At 32.7% G+C, this 23,264-nt stretch overlaps 1 protein-coding gene across 1 annotated transcript in view; it reads left to right on the top strand.

Annotated features, from left to right (window-relative positions):
- Nost (Nostrin) overlaps window positions 1-23,264 on the top strand; it is a 110,415-nt gene that overhangs the window by 49,856 nt on the left and 37,295 nt on the right. Inside the window, exon 3 of the mRNA XM_089637832.1 lies at window positions 21,483-21,568. Within this exon, the coding sequence (XP_089493958.1) occupies window positions 21,483-21,568 (86 nt within the window). The remainder of the gene's footprint in view (window positions 1-21,482; window positions 21,569-23,264) is intronic.

Genomic DNA, 23,264 nt, shown 5'->3' with positions numbered 1-23,264 from the left:
ACACACGAGGGAATACGTAGTTACTTTGTTAATAACATTAAATTGTACCATGGCACGCAATAATTAATTATATTGGAAAACACCACGATTCTGAAACCCAAAGATATTAGAAGAACGAGATATGCTATGTTGGCCGCCGGACCGTAGCCGGAGTACTACCTAATTAGGGTACTTTGAACGGTATCGGGACGTGTACGCATAGAAATCTGTTCTATGTATTAGTGCGGATACCTTAGCGCAAGCGAAGGTGTGCAGTAGTATTGGTGAACAAAACCGCCGAGACTCGGCAAAACAATTCCACTCATTACTAACTGCGCATAGCACATCTCGTTCTTCTAATATCTTTGCTGAAACCTGTTTAAAAAATAACATTGTTTTTCATTGTAGGTAGGTATGCATATATAATTCTGTGGCTTGCTTCTAAAAGGAGTGTCAGTTTTTTTTTAAATTTCATGAGTCCTACATATGTAGAATTTTATTTTTTTAGAAAGTGTTAATTTTTAAGAAAAGCGATTTCTAGATTAAAATTTCCCCACCAAAAATCGTAAAAATTCTTCAGAAGATAATCCAATTTTAAGAAGAAATCACGGAAGTACGTATTGTTTATATTAAAAAAGGGTTCCGAACAACTGACATTGGTCCTTTTAAAAGCAAGTCAAGGAATTATTATGCAATTTACTAGGAACCAAAATTAAAAATCTAACGCATTAAATAGTCTTGAATAAGGGTTCCCATACACGCTTCTAACCAAATTTCGAAACCACGAATTTATGTAAAACTGACGTGTACCCGGTGTTGCTCGGGGTTATGAATTATTTGGAGTAAAGTTTTGAGGTTATGAATTCTAGTGTGATCCTGAAAACTGGGGCTATTTGTAAAGTGGAAATAATATTATTCTAAAGAATCGAAAAAGTTATGTTTTTATAAGTTTTTGTTTCAATTGATCTTGCCGTGTCCTCTTTGGGTATCCCCTACTTCCACCATTCACTACTGTATGCCACATTGTTACTATTAAAAATCTACATTATATCGACTTTAATTCGACTCTATATCTCATTCGAGTGCAGAGATAATAAGTTAAGTCTTCTCCAGGCGTCCGCGACTTCTTATACCATTCAAAAAACTCTCTAAACACTCTTGACACTGATAAAAACCAACTTTGAAATTTTCAGCGAGATCGGTTTAGTAGTTTTTGAGTCTATAAGAGACAAACAAAGAAACATTCCTTTTTATGCATAGATATTTCAAAGCTTTGCATGGAAACTTTGTAAACGGCTTTTAGAGCTGAAATTTTTACATTACCTAAATGTTTCAAACACATTTTTATTCAAAGTTTATGATGAACTAGCGTGGAGAAAAATATATAATATCTTGTAATAATAAACACGACAAGTAAAAATAAAAATGAGAAAAAATAAATTTATTCATTAAAAATATGATTAACAAAAAATTAGTATAGGATTTGAAGACTTAAAAATTCTCAAATCATTCGTTATAAGTCGTTCTCTTAAAAAGCGTATCCGGCCCCGTAACTTCAAACCTCTAGTCCTTGACTAAACTATTGTTTGAATTTCAAGCCTTTTCCGCAAAATTTTTTTTGCACTATTCTGAAGCTATTTGATCAAAAATCGATTTAATTACTTCATTGTAGATAATATAAACCATTAACCATTATGAAATGATTTCTGTAAACACGGCATTATTTATAAATAATAAGAGTGATTAATTATTATGACAAAAGGAAAAAAATGTATTGGAACCTTTTGGAATGTGTATACTAGCTGCAGAATTCCAATTAAAATACTTGTAACAAATACTTCCCTACCGTCAAAGGGTGTTTTAGTTACAAATTGAATAAGACTATACAAACTGTATTTTGAATTATTACCAATAAAATATGCTTTTACCTGGATTGCGAAAGAGCTGGTAACGTCGCATTTAGGCAGACTGACACATGAGATTCTCGTTTGGGAAAAGTTAGGTTATTTCAGAAATATAATTTTTTATTTTACTGTTACCACGTGAATTTATTTATAATTCTACTAAAGTATTTAAAAAAAATCATAAATGCCTTCAGCATGTGTAGATAAATATAAATCCAAGAAATCGTCGTTTATTTTGCGCAAACAATGAATACCAATTTTTATATTGTGCAAACATTGAATCCCATTTGTTATATTGCGCAAACAATGAATCCCACTTTTTATATTGCGCAAACAATGACTCCCTCTTTTTTTTAGTCTCTGGCAATGATTATTATATTTTTTTATTATAAAATAGATAAAAAGTAAAAGTTTTCTTGAAATTCCCAAAATAAAAGGAATGTGTTGTCTACATTTAAAATGCCTTTGAAATATTCCAAATTTCGATGAAAAATTTAAAATTTTTCCAACAGATAAACAACACTCTTAGGACGGGTTGTTTCGGAGAATTTGAACAATTCATCAAATTTAAATGTTCATTTCCGGGATCAGTGAAAGTCCTTTTCAAGTTCTGCTATTATATCATTATAGGCTAGTTGCTTGACAAAACTGAAATAAAAACAGAGCTTGAAAAAATCTTTCACAGAACTTGAAAATGAACGTTGAAATTTGATGAATTGTTCAAATTCTCCAAAACAACCCGTCCTTAGACTCTATAAACAATGTATATCTTCCCATGAACTATTTTGTGGCAGTTTCTATCAATAAGGTTTTACAAACACGGTTGTTTATCAATCATATAAAAAAACTCACCACGTTTATTAGTTAGGCTGCTAGTTTGTAGTATATTTTAGATTCATAAAAATTATCACGCTATCTTTATGTGGTTGCTAGTTTCTGCTGTATAAAAATGTTACGTGGGAAGAGAATAATTGTTTAAATAAGTAAACCATACAATAACTTACGCAGTAAGTAGAAAATAATGTTCTTCTTGGTTTTCTCTTGGCTCTAAACATAATAGCGTTACGACAAATAATCAGGCCCCCGGGAAAGTTAAACTATGCCCCAACCATTCACGACGAGTGTCATTGAAAAGTTTTAACAAAGCCCCATCAACATTTTTCTGTATTCCTTTTCCGAAACACAATTATAAAAATTACTTTTAAGATGGCTGCTAAAATGATTTATTTAGAGTCCCAACTGCTCCCTATTGTATGGAGCCAGTGAGACAATAGCATCCCCAATTGGAATATGTTGTGAGGCTAAAGGTTGCGCAGAGTGGAAGTGGATGGTAAAGAGGAAGGTGAAGAAGTACCTGGCTATTTCAAGTAATGTTTCAATTCTGAATAGTGATCTTACATCACGGCGATACTAAGAGTAGGTATCTTCCTCTCCTAAACGTGCTGCAAATATAGTATTTATTATTTTTACTGAGTAAATTGTGTATACAAATCAATCAAATGAAATTTGTTTGCGCATGCCGGGATTTGTACCCGCTACCTCCAGCTTGCTAGTTAAGAACTTTACCCCTCGACCACGGAGGCCAAGACAACTTGATGAAAAATTTGACATGATGAAATTTTAACACCTGGTTGTTGCTCCGACTGGAAAATTAAAGGGAAATAGCTCATATCGATCAGTTGCACGATACTAACGGTGTAATGAGTACTGTTTCATTTGGTAGTTTTTAATGAGAAAGTTGAATTACTAAAGACAGCCAAACATTGAGAATTGCAGTTAGGTATGTACTATTTGGTTCCATGATAACTCAACACAGTGAAAATTAAACAAACCTTTAAAAAGTGATAAAAAGTCATTAGAAATAATGAAAAAAAAATATTATACTTAACCTAACCTAACCTAACCTACTTAACCCAGTTAATAAAGTTTTTGTTGAATCACTTTCCATGACTTTATATAACTTTTTAAAGATGTCATGAATTATCATTTTGATGAGTGATCCGGTCACCCTACTATTTATAGATGTACTAGCTGACTTGTACCCGGCGATGTTCGGGGTTTTGAATGGTTTATAGTAAAAAAGGTTTCTGGTTCTGAATTTTAGTCAATTTTACCTACCTACAAAGCAGATGCAAGTTCAAGGTGGTAATAATATTTTCGTGAAGAATTAAAATTAAATAAAATATTTTCTAGGGAGTTCCTAACTTCTTTGTTAATCACGTACGTATCATTTTACAAAAAAAATATCATTTGATTCATGTATTCCTCGAGTGTCCCTGACTTTTTCCACCATTCACTTCATTTCGTGACATCATGACATCCACATTGTTACTATTTGACTCCGTATCTCATTCTAGCGCAGCGATAATGCGTTAAGTCTTTCTCGGGCGTCCCCGATTTATTTTGGCATTCAAACTAACGATAAATATCCCTGGCATCAATAAGGAGAAACTATGAATTTTTCAGTGAATTCGGCCCAATAGTTTTTGGCTATATAGGGCACACACATTTGGACATTGCCTATTATTTACATAAAAGATAGGAGTATTAAAAATGGTTGTACTTGTAGGTTAGTCTTCCTTTGTAGTATTTATCAGAAAAGGAAACTAGTTTTGCATTGTTTATCGAGGGCACCGAGAAAAGAGTATGTCGATAAAAAATATCTCAATGTGGTGTATGAAAACGGAAGCACGGTTTATGATTTCAGTAAACGACTTGGGATTCTCATCACAATCTTAAGATTTATGATGTAGGTTGGTACTGTTTACCTTGCGTATTAAACACAACAAATACATCCTGCAACTATTCTGGGAATCGTTCGCTGTTATGTTTTTTGGTAAAGGTAGTTTTTAAAGAAAGAAAACATACTTGGTTACGAATAGGCTGACAATATTTGTCACTAACATCTTGTTTGTGCAATGATGGAGGATTTAGCTAGAGGAGGAATTGAACCCACTACGCCTGGGTTTTATTAATTCAAACTTGCAAATCTGGATAATAAACCAACATTGATAAGAAATATCAAAGCGTTTGAAATGTGATGTCGATGCGTGACAAATTATTTAATGGTTTCATTGACAATGGCCAAAATCAACCAAACATACTTTTGGCAAACTGGAAGCAAACCACGGGCGAAGTACACAGGCGATTTCCAAATTGCGAGTTCAATTTGCTTGCGCGTACATTTTATTATATTAATTTCACAATTTATTCATTAAAAATAATACATAGTATATTTGCAAACATTTAGTATCGCCCTGGTGAGAGACCACCATTCAGAAACGATATGTTGCTTTAAATGTTTGGTGACCAGATCTGAATAGCCAGGTACTTCCCCACCTTGCTTTTCCCATTTCTTTTCTCTCCTACTACATTCAGCATTACAATATACCCTAAATTGAGGATGCTATAGTCTCACTGGCTCCATACTATTGGGAGCCGGTGGGGCTCTCGCGTGGTAGGTACTCACATAAAAATAAACTTTCAGGCATCGTTGAATAAATCAAATAAATAGGTACCTATCTCCGAGCAGCGCTACTGCTTACTAATTATCTCGTCGAACTTGTTCCTCTATTATAACGCGATAATCGGTGCGCATAGTTTTAGTTAGGGCCCGTTCCCACTTCCGTTTTCAAATCGGAGGCGGGTCCCGTTTTAAAAACGGATGCCCTAGTGGCTGTAGTGGATGTATGGAGCTGTTCACACTTGTCCGACACGATTTGAAAACGGATCCGACATTTTTTGTCGGATGGCTCGCCTACGCAGCGCGTCCGTTTTCAAATCGTGTCGGAACACGCTCGCTCATAGTGTTGTATGAAGCTGTTCACACTTGTCGTCTACTCGTTCCGGCAGAGTCCCCGCCAAACCCCGACCCCTCCCCGCCCGCTCCCTGTCGCAAGGAAGCAAGCACGCTGCGTGCTTGTATTTGGTTATTTTGTTAAGTAAATAAATCAAAACTACAATAATGGATAAGGAAATAAATCCCGAAAATTTAATACCACTGGTCGAAGAAAGAGTATGGTAATATTTTATATTTAACTAAATAAAAACAAAACACTTGGTGTACACAACTTTTGTACATCAAAATTTTAATTTTAATTTTTTTAAGTTTACTTTTTTTAAATTTTAAAGCTTTAATGAGATGCACGGAAGAGCTTATTATTTTAATAAACACATAATAAAAAATATTTGAGTTGTTATTGTTTTCTTACTTTAAAATATCGATAGCCTTTCTTCAGGACAAATGCACTTTCTCAATTTTGTATTTTGATATGTTAAGTTCTCTGAAACTCATTCCAGTAGATGGTTAAAGGAAGTGATAGACATTCTCTTAAGCCATTAAGCGCCCTTGAGGTGATTTTTCATGGTGAAAACGGCGCTATATAAATAATCCAATCATTATTATTCTAAAATAATTAAAGAACTTTAGTTCATCACTTCTCAACTCACCAATTAACACTTGGAAAATTCCTACAGAAATTCATTCGACTATGATTGGGTGTACCCAAAATTTTCTTTTCACTTTTTTCCTTCTTTTTAATAAGTACAACATGACAACAAGAGCTTCATCGTCGTCCATTGCGCACCATTACTGAAGAATGAGCAAATAACATGTTTTTGTTGAATCGACAATTATTTTTTTTCGTAGAGTATGGTCCGTTTTTAAAACGGTAGTGTGAACAGGGCCATTGGCCATCCGTTTTTAAAACGGGACCCGCCTCCGATTTGAAAACGGAAGTGGGAACGGGCCTTTAGAGCGTTGGGAGAGTTGGAGGTCAGTTGGAGGTAAAAAAGCGGAATATGTTTTTTGTTTCAGTCTCATCTAAATATAATAGATTAATGACATCCTGTCCTTTCATAATTAATGCATCGTCACCGACATGATAACTTAACAACTCGCGGTCTCCAGAGGTCTCGAGATCAAACAATAATAATAGGATTATTGCAGCATTTTCGCAGTAACTGCGTAGTTAAAACGTATTATTTCACATCAAAGATTCACACCTGTTAATTACTATTCGTTAACAATGTTCTGAGAAAATCGTTTCTTGACGTAACACAATTAAACCACTAGGCATGTTAGTTTAAATAGTGGGAAACTGTACAGAGTTAGACGAGTACCTACAAGTTAACCCCTTAACCAATGTCGCCTTAACTTAATATCAGAAATCAAACACCGAGCAACGAAGATTATGAGAGTTTCATTAGCTTATAAGGCTAGCATTACACTTGTAAGTTTTTTCGTAAATTTACGACTTCTAGCCAATGGGCGCATTGGATTTTCAAAATGCAAGATGCCCATTGGCTAGAAGTCGTAAATTTACGAAAAAACTTACAAGTGTAATGCTAGCCTAACAGATTAGGTTATATGTAACCTGTCACATCTGAAAAGATGTGCTATAAGTGTGGGCGTGGCGACGATATGCGCTATGACCTGCTAGTCAGGCTATGCTTGGAAATTATGCGATCCCCTCTTTTACCTACGGCAGGAGAAAGGGTCAGAACAATTTACGGAGAAATGATATTCCGCGGCAGTCCCCCAATTTATTTATTTATTTATTTATTTATTTTATTTATTTGCAAAAACAGTACAAAAACCAATACATTGCAAAAGCGGTAAACAAATTATTGAAGAAAATTTTATACATAAGTATACAGTTAAAACATATGCAAAAGCGGTAAACAAAATATGGAAAAAAAAAAATTATACATAAGTATACAGTTAAAACAAATACAATATTTCGCGCTTAAAGTCGTTGTAGGACATATGGAAAATATCCAAGTTAGCTGGAAGGGAGTTAATTAACCTAGTGAGTCTTCCCAGGGGCATCACCATTGGTAAGTTAGTTCTGGACCTGGGAAGAATTAAAAGCCTGTGTTGGCGGCCTCTCGTGAAATTATCCGGGACATAAAGTCCTATTTTTGACAGAATGTCTGGAATTGATACTAAACCATTCAGAAGCTTGTAAGCCATCATCAATAATGCGACGTCCCGTCTGGAACTAAGGCTGCAGATATTCAGCATTCCCGAGATAAATGCTGTTGGAAACAGCCATGGGTAAAAACCAAACTCTCTCATATAGAGGTATCGTAAAAATTTATTTTGAATTTTCTCGACCATTAGTACATAGACAGTGTCCTCTGGCCCCCATACCTGAGATCCACTCTCGAGAATGCTACGCACTAAGCTAAAGTAAAGCAGCCTAATGACTGCAAGGTTTGTCAGTTCCTTTGAATTGTGTATGACAAAACCTAACATTCTTGTAGCTGATTTACAGATCTTTTCAATGTGAGCGTGAAATGTTAAGCGAGCGTCATACACAATTCCTAAGTCCTTATAAGTCGCCGTATGCTTTAGTGATGTATCTTTCATTTTGTAATTAAAATATACGATCTTTTGTGACCTCGTAAAACACATAAAACACAAACACACAATTGATCTGACCCCCTCTCCTGAGGAAGAATATGTACATACCACGCCCAATAAATGCGCGCATAATATAGCGTAATCTGTCTAAGGTCTAAGGCATTACTATCATGGTTGGAAATATGATCTAAACGGTGTTATAAGGAGAAAATACAACGCTTTATATTCAAATCAAGATGTACAACAGAGAATTACAATGTACCCTTCTATGAAACCAAAGGTTCCAGCTACAATTTTAGAACAACATTATGAAACTTTGTGAGTTTTTTATCAATTATTTTTAAATGAATCTTTGAAAAAGCAAAGTGATCTGTGAATTTGTCTAATAGGATGTGTATTTATTTTTATTTATTACTAAATATTTTGGTACAGTGTTCAAACGAAAAACCGTGAGGTGAGCCGTTTTTTAAACTTTTTTTACGTTTTTTTTCTAATTTTTTATTTATTTATATTGATAAAATTTGAGAGCATTTTTCATCATCTTTAAAAAGTTCTTAGTTTTCGGATATAATCAGAAATATTCTATTGATTTGGATTTTATTGCAAAGCGGAAATACACACAAATTCTCAGAATTTCTGTCAGAATCTTAAAAAATATAACGATCAATATAATAATATTTGTATGACTTGTATAGCGCCGTTTTTGTGCAAAATCACCTCAAGCGCACTCCAGAGAGGTTAAGGCTATTCAGCGGATTTTGAATCATATCCTGAAAACTACTTTAAACTTTTTGCGCTTTTTTCAAAAATACACATGTATTTTTTTATTTTTTTTTCCAATGTCATATTTTTCGAATTGCACGTTAAATAGTATAGATTGTTTGAATTTTTTTGGTTGAGAATATCATTTGGATATCTTTTACAAAAGATTAGTCATTTATGTAGGTTTACTTACATATTATTCATTAACTCTACTAAAAATTCTAGAACGTCTCATGCATTTGCATTTTTTTTCTGTCTGGAACTTATAGGCCAACGCAAATATTTTCAGCGCGCGTTTATCTAAATTTTCGTCATGAGCTATGGAGCTTTGAAATGTCCATGTTAAAAATAAGATTCCAGCTAGTGAAATACTGCTTGTTGTTTGCTCATGTTTTTCGAAAAAAAAATAAATTTTAATTAATAATCGGGCGAAGACGGGTAGTTTTAAAAATATTAGATTCTAAATTAAATTTAAAATTAAAAAAAATATTTTCATTTGCTCGAAAAATAGTGAGAAAAAAACAATTAATGTTTTATTGTGACTATTATTAATAATCTGGTAGGTAGGTAGTTAATTCAAAAATACGGAATCCTCTACTAGACTGCGTATCCGTCACAATAAATCAAATCAAAATGACATAAAACATATTCAAAGTTATAAAACCACATGCGGACAAACAAACTACATTTATTTTGTAAAAAAACTCCACAACATCCTTTCCCCAGATATAAAAAGAATAGAAAAGAGGTCAAAGGAAAAACAAAAACAAAAACACTAAAAACGACATGAAGGCAAATAAATGGAATCAAATGGAAAAATAACTATATAATAACTAAAGTGAGGAGGATTAATAAATCCACTACCATATTTAAATAGACCACAAAATTTGATATGTACAATGCTTTTTATAGTCGCTAAAATACATTTAAAAAAACCTACAAATTTGATTTATGTATGAGTACCTATATCCAATAATCTTTTTATTATGTTTTGTTTTAAATCGTAATTATGTTTCACGGATGCGTTTAGCAATATGATTATCCACGAATATTTCCGCAAACATAATGTGTAAAGCCATTAATTCAGTGTCAATGTATTCAGTACTTACTCTAGAAACAATACGTTCGTAAATCAAGTTGTTTATTGAGGGAATTAAAGTTCACCTATTCTCTGAGGTGTTCTAAGGCAAGCAGGTTATGTCACCTATTGTTCAGATGCTTTCTAACGTCGTCGTCAGATGGCACTAATTGTCTGGGTTACCAGTCGTAAAATTCGATACATATATTTCCGCAATAATAAAATAAAAAAGCAATCTTTGATAAGTATGGTACCTACGTACATATTTATTTAATCTTATCTGGGATTCGGAAGAACTCCACGGTGATTATTAAAACTTACTGATTTATTAAAATTCTTACTAATTTATTGGAAATCTCTTTAAATTATTCGTAATCCTGTTAAAAACGAGACTGCAGGCCTTTAACGATTTAATTGACAGATTTCCTATTAATCTATTAGTAAAACACGGATGTGTTATAGCGATATCGGAACACGTGTTCATAAAATTTTTACTATTTTTGCATTTCGTTATTATAGAATTACAGGATAAACACAGCTGTATGAACACGTGTTCCGAAATATTATGAAAGTACTAATAGATTATTAGGAATGGCCTAATAACAGGGTTTTAATAAATCAGCAATATTCATTTTTCTCCATGTATCCGAAGAAGCGAAGCTAGAAGTCCACAATGGAGTGCTGGTACCTACTCTAATTGCGGCAGTGAGTCATGGAACTGACAGAGGAAAGTAGACTGAATGCTGTAGAAATGAGATCCCTGAGGCGTATGTGTGGTACAACCATGTATGATCGTGTCAGAAATGTGGAGAACGTAAAATTTTGCAAGGCTGATGTAAGCGAAATGAGTAAGATTAAGAAAGGGATGCTCAGATGGTTTGGGCATGTAGAGCGAACGAACGTAGAAAGGATTGTAAGGAGAATAAATGCCGTAAATGTGAATGGTAGAAACAGTCGGGGACGCCCGAGGAAGACATGGCACGATCAAGTGATTAGTCAGAAAAATAGAAGAGTAGGTATGTATGAGACGGTATATGATAATGTGAATGAAGCCAGGAGTATGTGCCAAGACCGTTTTTTTGGCGGTCCTTCCTCTCTGCCTACCTCTGCGGGAAAAGGGGTGATGGTTAGTTGGTTAGTTATCTAGGAATTGTTAAAACATATTTAAGATATCACATGTTTTTTAGTTCCTTGACAAAATCAAAAGAGATTTAACAGAAAATTGTTAAAAAAAAATAATGAAAACCTAACCTAACCTAACCTATCCTAATCTAAACTAACCTAACCTAACCTAACCTAACCTAACCCAACCTCTTCTTTCATCATATTCTTTGTCACTGTTTGGTTATATCCGGTGACCGTTTTTTTAATACCAGCATACATCGTTTTTACAAGCCCATTTATTGATACGTGAAATGCGCTAGTATTATTGACACATTTTTATTGTAAAAGCCCAACTACACTACTCGCGAAGTTGACCGAATACGATAGTGTGGGCACGAACTTCATTGGCTTCGGGCAACTTCGCTTCGCTTCGCCCGACTTCCGATTGTTGTCGGTAAATGCGCCCGAGACAAAGGACTGGACTGAGTTACTCGCGAAGTTGCACGAGTGTGTGGGCACGCACTTCGAACTTCGGCTAACTTCGTCGAGAACTTCGTCGAAGCGTCGAAGCGAGTAGTGTAGCTGACGCTTTATAAAAAACATAGATATACTCGTATACAGAAAATAGGCACACGCTAAATGCACAACTAATTTTACCTAAATCTTTTATTTGATGTTAACAATCGCACATGTATATAAATGTTTTTATTGCCATGATTAATTCAATCTCATTTACCAATGAATTACAAAATAAACACTTAGTAGTAATTACAGGGGAAGCTCGAGCACTTCTTTGATAGTTGGGACAGACTTTTTCCTTTTACTTTTTACTGTAATGAAATATCACTACCTGGACAAGGCGTAAAATTTCTCAAACACGTTTACGGACAAGTCATGCACTTCAATTGATTCAAATGTCTAAACACAATATAAGTTAAAATATCTCCACGATAGTTTATAATTTTAAAAATAATCATATACGTGGTGTGTCTCTATGTCTCTGAGTAACTCGGGTTCAATGAACTCTAGAACTGGGATTTTCTAAATTGGAATTTATCAGGTACCAAAATAGTTTTTATTTTAATTTTGTATTTCTTTGTTTAATTTTTTGACAGATGCCGTTCTTTTGTATGTTTACTAAAGGTTTTTATTCGAAATTTAAATTCTAATCATCTTTTGAAAGCCTTACATATCCAAAAATAATAATAAAATTAAAATAACGTAAAATCCAACGCGCGCGATAACTTCCGCCTAAAATAACAGACAACAAACAACTTGTTTTATTTTAAACTAGTAAGCGTTCAAAAATTAGAAGAAGATAGTTTGAAAGGAATATATGTTTATAAAAAACGTGTAAACGAACATATTTAATAAAGCATCACCTATTTAAAATAGAGAAAGCATCTCTTGACAAATGTCTTAAGCAGCATTTAAAGAAACACTGTGTTTTTTTTTAATACATATTATATATAACCAAATATGTTTTTTTTTTAAATTTTCGGAGCATGCTTTGCCGAATTGTCGAAATCTTGCTATAAAAATAACACATATTTTCACAGTTTAAAAATTTAAATATTCAATAATGTCATAAATCGCTAGAAATCTGGAATACAGTCAAATTAAAATGTTTAAGGGAAATATGTCATAAATCAGTAGAAATCTGGAATACAGGAAACTTAAAATGTGTATGGGAAATATGTCATAAATTGGTAGAAATCTGGAATGCGGGAAACGTAAAATGTTTGGTAAATATGTCATAAATCGGTGGAAATCTGGAATGCGGGAAACTTAAAATATTTAAGGGAAATATGTCACAAATCAGTAGAAATCTGGAATACGGGAAACTTAAAATGTTTAATGGAAATACGTGATAAATCAGAAGACTTCTGGAATTCAGGAAACATAAAATGTTCAATGAAAATATGTCATAAATCAGAAGACTTCTGAAATGTAGGAAACATCAAATGTTTATGGGAAATATGTCATAAATTGGAAGAAATCTGGAATGCGGGAAACGTAAAATTTTTAAGGAAAACATATCATAAATCGGTAGAAATCTGGAATGCGGGAAACGTAAAATGTTTGGTAAATATGTCATAAATCGGTGGAAATCTGGAATGCGGGAAACTTAAAATATTTAAGGGAAATATGTCACAAATCAGTAGAAATCTGGAATACGGGAAACTTAAAATGTTTAATGGAAATATGTGATAAATCAGAAGACTTCTGGAATTCAGGAAACATAAAATGTTCAATGAAAATATGTCATAAATCAGAAGACTTCTGAAATGTAGGAAACATCAAATGTTTATGGGAAATATGTCATAAATCGGTAGAAATCTGGAATGTGGGAAACGTAAAATGTTTAATGGCAATATGTCATAAATCGGTAGAAATCTGGAATACGAGAAACTTAAAATGTTTAAGGAAAACATGTCATAAATCGGTAGAAATCTGGAATGCGGGAAACGTCAAATATTTAAGGAAAACATGTCATAAATCGGTAGAAATCTGGAATACAGGAAACTTCAAATGTTCAAGGGAAATATGTCACAAATCAGTAGAAATCTGGAATACGGGAAACATAAAATGTTTAAGGGAAATATGTGATAAATCAGAAGACTTCTGGAATTCAGGAAACATAAAATGTTCAATGAAAATATGTCATAAATCAGAAGACTTCTGGAATGTAGGAAACATAAAATGTTCAATGGAAATATGTCATAAATCAGAAGACTTCTGGAATGTAGGAAACATAAAATGTTCAATGAAAATATGTCATAAATCAGAAGACTTCTGGAATGTAGGAAACATAAAATGTTCAATGGAAATATGTCATAAATCGGGAGAAATCGGGAATGCGGGAAACGACTAGTTTTATTACACCACTAAACATGCAAGAATCTTTTGCAAATTTCTTTACCTGCGACAAATAATTACGATACGAATTACATTATAAAAAAACTACTTTACATGTAAACTTTTATCATACTTTTCCGGTATTTTCAACCAATATCAATAACACCCATTGTCATGTTAGCATGTAAAACTCATGAAAAACATGACGTGTTTGTGAGAAATGTCTTCGCTAATTTTATAGGAAACAGGAAACACATTTGAATAACTTCCCACCGCGAGTTGATGAACAATCAATTAGTTACACTTGCATTTCTTGTTTATCTTCATTTCTACTTTACGTCAAAGAAAAACATTTTGAACAAACATTTTGTCAAAGAAAAGCCTTTGTTAATTCCAATCATTGAGTCAATTCATTTTGCAGCATTGTTCTAGATTCAGTAAACAGACCTTTAAAGAGTTTACCAGTAAGTGATTGAATTAGAATCGGCCTAAATATTTCGGTTATTTAAAAAATATTAAATTGATTTCTAAGTTTCTCAACTATACAACGTGACCAAATTAGCAAAGTTTTACGTGCAAATTTTACATTCAGTTTTATACATGAAGTTGGACTCTTTTGAGAATATCACACAAGAGTCCGCTGTCCAGGGTCAGTGGAATTTGATCACTATGTATACACGGATAAAAATGAGTATGGCCGATTTATTAAAATTCTGTTAATAACGGGATTGCAGGCCGTTTCCTAATAAACTTTTAGTTCATTTAAAATATATATGAACGCGTGTTGATGAAACTGCGTTTGTCCTGATATAATACATTGACGAAATGCAAAAAATATTTGAATTTTTATAACCTATCAAATCATTCTTTAAAGGCCTGCAATCCCATTTTTAACCGGATTACAAATAATTTAAATATATTCAGCCGGTCTCCGGTGGTTACACAATGGATTGTTCCCGGGGTGGCGGTACCCATAACCCGACTCCCAAATTGATATTTAATATGGAATGTACAAGAAAAACTCTCTTATGCACAGTTAGTAGGTATTAAAAGTTAATTTAAATTACTCTGTTAATTAAAAATATTCTTTGTTTATAAAAATAAACATATATTTTATTGTATATCTACGTAACATTATTTTCATAGAATGGGAATTTGAATCCCCGCTAATTTACTGCAAATAGTTTGTTAGCAGGATCCGAATTCAGCAATGATGATTTATATAATAATAATATTTATAATTATATTTATTATTTATTTATTCAGTCAATATTTATACACAAATATTGACTGTTTCAATTTCCTTAACGTGTTAAATATAAATTTAAATATGCTATTATAGATAATGCATTACTTTCACGTAATGTGGATATGAGGAAACGATACTACAATAATTACCATGTCACCGGGAACTATTAAGCAATTGACTTTCTTAAGAAAATTAATATATTTACCTACAGAGGAATCTATCACTAATTCATAATAGTATCATTCAGGAAGCTACTACGTACCTAGGCGTTTTCAATAATAAAGTATTTTCACAAACCATTGAATACAGTTGAAAATGTGTGGAAGATTTAAAGTTTATTTTTCTGATTATACAATTACAATATACAATTTTTTTAATATTATTATTTTCATTCATAATTATTGATTTGAAAATCCGCACATTTTGAAACAATTCATAATGACATAAAAACCGCCAATGTCTAGTAATACGGCTGTCACCAAAGTCACCAGGCGTGATGTCAACGACACCGAATTCACCAATAAAAACGAACATGTCATTTTTGTGGCTAACCAAAAATGGTACATTTTAATTCGTTGTGGAAAATTTATTCGTCAATATAAAAATGAAATAAAAATACCTTCAATATCGTAATTTTTTCCGAGAATAAAAAAACAGTGAATATACCCTATTATTGAATTTTAAATTGTGTAACTCTCCATGCAACAATATGATTTCTTTTTTGTTTTGAAATATATTTTGATTTATATTGTGGGATTTCGTGACAAATTTGTCAATATCGTATGCTTTTAACTTATCTGTCTGAAAAAATCCGTGTAAACGAGTGCGAGTCCAAGTTTAACGCAATAAACAAGTTAACACCTTAAGTTGTTCAAGTAATCAGTGGGTCTATTTATGGTTTTTATCTTTCCAACTTTGATTTTTACTGCTAAAAAAGGAATATTATTGAAAAAATTGTTTTTGTGAACGTTTGTGTAGGCTTTTGTTGGTTTTTACTAGCGTTTAAAAAAAATAACCTTTGTATTGTCGAATACATAATCATTATCGTTTAGTATTCTGTTAATAATTTTATTATTCATAGCTAATGGTTAGTATTAGTAAACTAAAACCCCCTACAGACGACTCAATCTGATTGGTTCAACCGTTCAACCGTTGAGTGTTGCGTATAGACCACGCGATGGTTGATACAATTTTGTCGGTTGCTACTCTGGGAAACACAAGCAGCATGCTTTATAACAAAAAATACAAAATTGCAATCAATCTTGTAGTTTCGTTAATGTTGTGTTGTTATTTGGTTGTAGTTTCGATACCGCCCCCAGATGTCGATAGTTTGTGTTAAGATCGTTTTAAGGTTATAGATTATAGATGGCGGTACTTGCACCATCTGACAGAGATAGCTTCTCGGTTGTACCCAAATGGTTACGAGTTCAGCCGATGCTAGCCGATTCATAGGTAGCGAGCTCACATTCATTCGTGTCCCACTTTATAATAAATCATCGCCTACGATAAAACAAACGTATATCCTGCTAAAGATTCATTATAATTATTTTACGATAATAAGGTAAGTACTCGTAATCTTAGATGAACCAAAGCATTTATTGAATACTCCTGATCTTAAGTGTATTTCATACTAAGAAACTATCAAAAAGAGAAAAATACAAACTTGTCATCAATCATATATTTTGCCTTCCCAGAACTTCCTCTTCTTCCTTTCCTTAAAATTACCCTCCACACAGCATCCCCAAAGTTGACACAGGCCCTGAGGGAAGTTATTTTCCTATTGTTGAGTCTCTTGTGTGGGGTTACTATTAAAAAAAAACAAAATAATTAAATAGTGATAAAATATAAGCAAGCTAAATTATTACATAACCTCAAAAACTCTAATTTCATTACTTATGCCACTATTTATTTTTATTTTTATTCATTCACCCACTACTATGTACGACGGCTCCATAAGCCGAGTGAGAAAAGCTGGTTCAGTCGTTCAACCACGCTACAAGCGATTCCACTTAGTTGGACCATTTGTACGAACCTTTCTACAACCATTCGACTTGATAGCCACGCCCCCTTATAGCATGCAACGTTTCAACTTTACGTTCAACTCAACCAGATTGAATGGTCTGTAGGGCCCAATACAGTGAAATTAATCAACTATCACTAATCAGTTTCAACATTATGCAAACATTTTCATAAATTTGTATAAAAAATATAAACGTATCTGTTTTAATTTATGATAAAACAATCCAAAAAATATATAATTCTTAATATAAAAATGCTAAAACTCATTGACGGTACGTTTGCAATTTTTTATGATAAACAATAAGCACTTAGATACGAGTACAAACAAATATTGTAAGATAGTAAAAAAAAATCAAAATAGCAAAAAATATATTAAGTGTAAACGAATTGTAATAATTCAATGACAGACTATGTAGAGCGAATATATTTCAATTAAGTTTCAACAACATATTCTATTTACAAATAAATTGAATATTATGCAATGAAATCCATAAATATGTACCTATATTGATTCCATGCATCAATAATCTTGGCAAGGCAAAGTGTACATGCAAGTTATTTTGGGAATCACCATACTTACGCTGTTTATTGTAACACACATAGGTGAAATCGATAATTTAACTTTATCGGACCGATGGTTTTATACCGATTTCCCGAGCACAAGAAATCGATACACGGTGGCAATTCTTCAGGTATTATTATTATCCAAGAATTGACTCTACGAAACGTCAACGTAAAAATGTTAATAAATTGACAATGTTGGATTGTTGAATTGGCAGACCGCATTTACTTTTTGATACTAAAATGGAGTTAACTAGTTAATGAGATCTTTATTCACCACTTTCTATGTGAACAAATTTCGTTTATCTAAGCCCGAACCAATGTAGCTTCATTGGCTCGAATTGATTCAAACCACAGCGTATACGACTTCTTTCAATTCTAAGAGCTTCGTTAGTTTAACTCCGTTCAATAATAAGCTAGAAATTTAACATAACGAATGAAATAATTTAAAAAGACGTGTATATTGACAGTTAACCGAAACTTATCTCACACTAAGGAGGCCTCGCTAAAATTTGTCTATCGGCCGTTGTAATTTTTTTTATCAATTGTTTACCGTGCTCGCAAATATCGCCAACTGACGTGGGGCTTTATCGATCGACCATGCCAGACCAACAGACTATCTTGTCAATTTATCATATAATAAAGACGAACAAGAGAAATGCCACGTGGGGGTGTTTCGTGATCCATAAGTCTGATCATTCTTTGCTTAAATTTCATGTGAAGAACATCATTATGAAATTCAAATAACATGTCGATATTCGATGTCAGGCAAGAGAGGCAGAGCGCGTACTAAATGGGAAGAAACAATACAGATTTTTTTTCTATTATTCGATCAGGGCAGATGTGTAATTTTTATATACACATCTGCTCTGATGATGGACACTACAACGATGTCCGAAACCTTTGCTAAAGAAGAAGATATCGCATAAAAGCAACACACATTTCTAATTTAGGATTATTCATTAATTTTTTTTACTTTCTCACTGTAATGTACTTACTACATCACGTAATGTCAATCATTTTATTAATAATAATAACTTATGAATAACTACAGTAATGTACTGTGCACTCCTCTCCAAACACAAGCTAACGCTTCTATGGAAGAGTAGTATTCGAGTCGTTTAAAATAGAGCAAAAATCTGTCGACAAATGCCTAAGTTAAAGATACAATTTCATATTTTCACACCTATAACATTTATAAATATATATTTATATTTATTTAATATATATTAATATTAAATAATATATGTATATTAAATAACAGAACAAAATCTATTAATTGTAATTTTGGTAGCACACTTTCTATCGAGGGAATTTAATGTAATTACCGTCTCGCCTTCACAAATGCATAAACATTATCTCCAAAAACCACATATTTTTTTACGAACTTAAAAACTTGCAAAGAGTGCAAGAGAAATTTAGAGTGTGGGGATTAATCGTTTGTCAGGATTTGTTCAAGCAGTTCTGAAATTGGAAATGACAATTAAATTCATAGCAAATCCAAGTTCTAATCCGGAGTTATAGACAGAACCACAATCGAAATTAGTATTTTAAATATAGTAACAGCCTAGTGGGCGTTTAAATAAAATAATGAATAACAAAACGCCTAGAGTCTATCGCCTTAACAACGTACATTTCGTACATGCTAATTACAGCGCAAACATCGTGCTGCTAATATTATAACTACTTTAGCCATTTACAATAACATCTCATGAATTTCTCACTTCCCTACCTTGAATATAATTTCACTTTGCCAGAAGCAATTTGGCCCGTGGAACAGGCGAAGAAAATATCGAATTCCGTGTTGGCACGAACTCGTATTATTTACTCTAAGATATCAAATTAACATATTTGATTGAAAATTCGTGGCGGGTTTCTTGATGGTAGTCTGGGAAATTCAAGACCGCGAATGCCGCGAGAAGGTTAATAATAAAAAAAAGTACGATAATAATAATAAGCATCAATAATGATTAAATATTTTTAAGAATTAAACTGCTTTTATCACAAAGATAATATATTTATGTACATAGAACGTTAAACAATGTTAAGCCAAAACGATTCTTGTGTTATTGTTGGTAAGAGATAGGAGTTGTATTTTATATTAAGGCGATGCCATACGTAGTAATGCACAATCATGTGTTTTTGGTTTGAAAATTTGGTCGCCTAGAAAGGTTTCAGATGCTTTAATTAAATACTGCGAGTAGAATACATCTTGGCCTTTGAAACAATCGAGTATTTTTTAGATAAATCTTTTTATAAGCCCAGAAAAAAATAATGTATAAGGCCTATGAAAACTGCTTTAATGTTCAAAATCTCCTACTTACGAAACCATTTTCGATTATGATTTTATTGTATAATGTGGAAAATTAAGTTATTTATAAAACGATCGAAAAAAAAAAATTATGCCTGAACATCCACAAAATAAAATAAAAGGCACTTTTTGGGCATGTTTTTTTCTTGCATAAATCAAAACAGGCGGATGGTGTTAAGCGGAAATTTAAACCTTATCGCCATCTACGTAAGGGTTGTTATTGACAGCGGCTCAATTTAAAATATTACACGACGTAGTGCATCGCCTTAAACTAAAGAGTAGGTAATGGGAAGAGAATTAGGAAGTGGAAGATAGGATGGGGATAGGAGATACTCTCGATACATTATATACTCATTTACGGGGAGTTTATACTGATTTATAATATATTTATTTAAGTTTTTAAGTTCCTAAAAAATATATGTTATTATGAAGATAATATTTATACATTTGTAGAGCCGAAATGGTTTAATATGAAATTCTCCCAACAAAAAAAACATTGCAAAGTATGCTCCAAAATTATTAAAAACACATTCTGTTATTTCATACGTTATAGGTATGAAAAAAATCATGGTGTATCTTTAAATGCACCTTGAGAGATTTTCGCTCTTTTTAAACGTGTATTATGTTACATATTTTCACAATTTAGCCTTAATCATTGTCGTTTGTTTAATATTAGCGTGTTCCCTCTGACATTCGTATTTACATGTCTGCCTTTCAAAAAATCTTCGTCTTTTTTTTGATCGTTTACTGTGGAGCCTTTAAAACTTTACTCTAAACCATTCATAACCCCGAGCAACGCCGGGTTAACTTAAACCAGTAATATTATAAACAAAATAAGTTTAAGTGGTCTTGTTTTTTAATACAAATCTACAGTTTTATTCCGATATTTATGAAATTTTGCCCACTTGATCTTCAAAACAATAAAAAGGTAATAAGATTTTGAAAACCACCCCCACCCCCCTTTTCCATCCCTTAAATTAGAATAAAGCCCGGGTAGCGCTGGGTGTTTCAGCTAGTACTTTTATAATATGAAAGTGGCCGTAGACCAAGTTGTTTTAAATGCGTACGGATGTTTGGCACGCGTTTGCCGTGTCTCCCATTTGTGCTCTGGTGCCAAAAGGATGAATCGCCCTAGTTCCTCAGAGTGCATTCCACTGGAATACCAATAAAAGAAACATAGCATTCCCACCTGTAGTTGTGTTTATTTATTGGTCCTTGTTGCTGCAGTGGGATTTGGCAGCTAGAACAATGTAGTATCCATGTTTTTATTGTTTTAATGTTTGTTTCAGGAGCAGGATAACTTTACTGCGCTCAGAAACATTGTGAAGGAAGGAAGCGTTATGTGCAAGGAACTCATCATTATATTACAACAAAGGTATTAATTAATTCAATCATATTTTCCTACATACCTAATAAGCTTTTTTGTTAATAATAAAAAAAAATTGAAGAAAAAAAATAAATTTCTGTTAAAAAATGTATGTTCAAACAAATTCCAATTTCGAAAATGCTATAAAATAGTATAAAACACTTAAATGCTCAGTAAATCCGAGATCTAGAGTTCATTTAACTCAAGTTATAGACAGACAAACTGGGTAATTTTGATGTTAAACCCCCGCATACCCAATTTCTACCGATTTATAACAAGTTTTTCGTTAACTCTTCAAGATTTTATGTTTAAAACAAAAGCATGTTATTTTTGAAGATAATATATACAGAGTGTCCGGAAACTCGTAGTACAAGCGGGAAACTGGTGAATCTACATCACATTTGGAGTCGATTTTGTAGTATATTTATTTTTTATTTGAGCTTTCGTTATCGAGTAAATCGAGTTAGAAGTTGATTTTTTTTGTTTTTTTTTTTTTTTGTTTTAATCAAATTCTTATAAATTATTACTGAAGATCAAAGTACCCAACTAATTAAAACTATTTGAAAGTAAAACAAATGAAGAAACTCGGATTTGAAGCATTATTTTGAAATCACCCTTCATTTAATCCGGTGTAATCATAAAATATTTCTGCTCTGCAGAGTTAAAACATCTGTTGTTCAACCCTAAACACCAGAAAAAACTTTAACCCTAAAATAGCCGAAAAATATTTTTTTTTGTTTTTTTTTTTTTTTTTTGTGAAAATGCTCAAATCAAAAAACTTTATGTTTATTTGGGTTCCCCATGTGGTGTAGATTCTCCAGTTTCCCGCTTGTACTACGAGTTTCCGGACACCGTGTATACATTTGGTATGCCGAAACGTTAATTATATGAAATTCCCTGGATAAAAAAAGTGAGCTCTAAAATGATTAAAAACACCTTTCGTTCTGTTATTTAATATGCTATAGGCATGAAAGTGTATCTTTAAATGCAAAAGCATTTGTCGAGAGATTTTTGCTGTATTTCAAACGAGTCGTTTATTTTTGAATATTTTCACCATTTTCGCTTAAGGCGATGCACTACGTCGTGTAATATTTTAAATCGAGCCGCTATCAATAAGACACCTTGCGTAGATGCCGATAAGGATTAAATTCCCGCTTCACACTATTCACCTGTTTTGATTTATGCAAGAAAAAAACATGGTCAAAAAGGGCCTTTTATTTTATTTTCTGGATGTTCTAATAACTTAATTTGCCACATTACACAATAAAACAATAACCGAAAATGGGTTCGTAAGTAAGAGATTTTGAACTTTAAAGCAGTTTTCATAGGCCTATACATTATTTTTTTCTGGGCTTATAAAAAGACGTATCTAAAAATACTCGATTATTTCAAAGGCCAAGATGATGTATTCTACTCGCAGTATTTAATTAAAGCATCTGAAACATTTCTAGGCGACCAAATTTTCAAACCAAATACACATGATTTTGCATTACTACTTATGGCATCGCCTTAATTATTATCGTTTATTTAATATTAGCGTGCTCCTCTAACATTCGTATTTACATATCTCCCTTTCAAACCACATTTGAACGCTTACTACGAGGTCTTAATAATAATTATAGTAACTTTTTACATATTATTCAATCGTACATTTTGATTTATTTGTATGATCATATTATTCACCTTGCTAGGAGGTCCTCTGGGT

The sequence above is a fragment of the Hesperophylax consimilis genome, chromosome 12, assembly GCF_061612785.1.
Source record: "Hesperophylax consimilis isolate HC1 chromosome 12, BYU_Hcon_1.0, whole genome shotgun sequence".
Lineage (NCBI taxonomy): Eukaryota > Metazoa > Arthropoda > Insecta > Trichoptera > Limnephilidae > Hesperophylax > Hesperophylax consimilis.
This window is presented reverse-complemented; position numbering and strand designations above follow the sequence as displayed.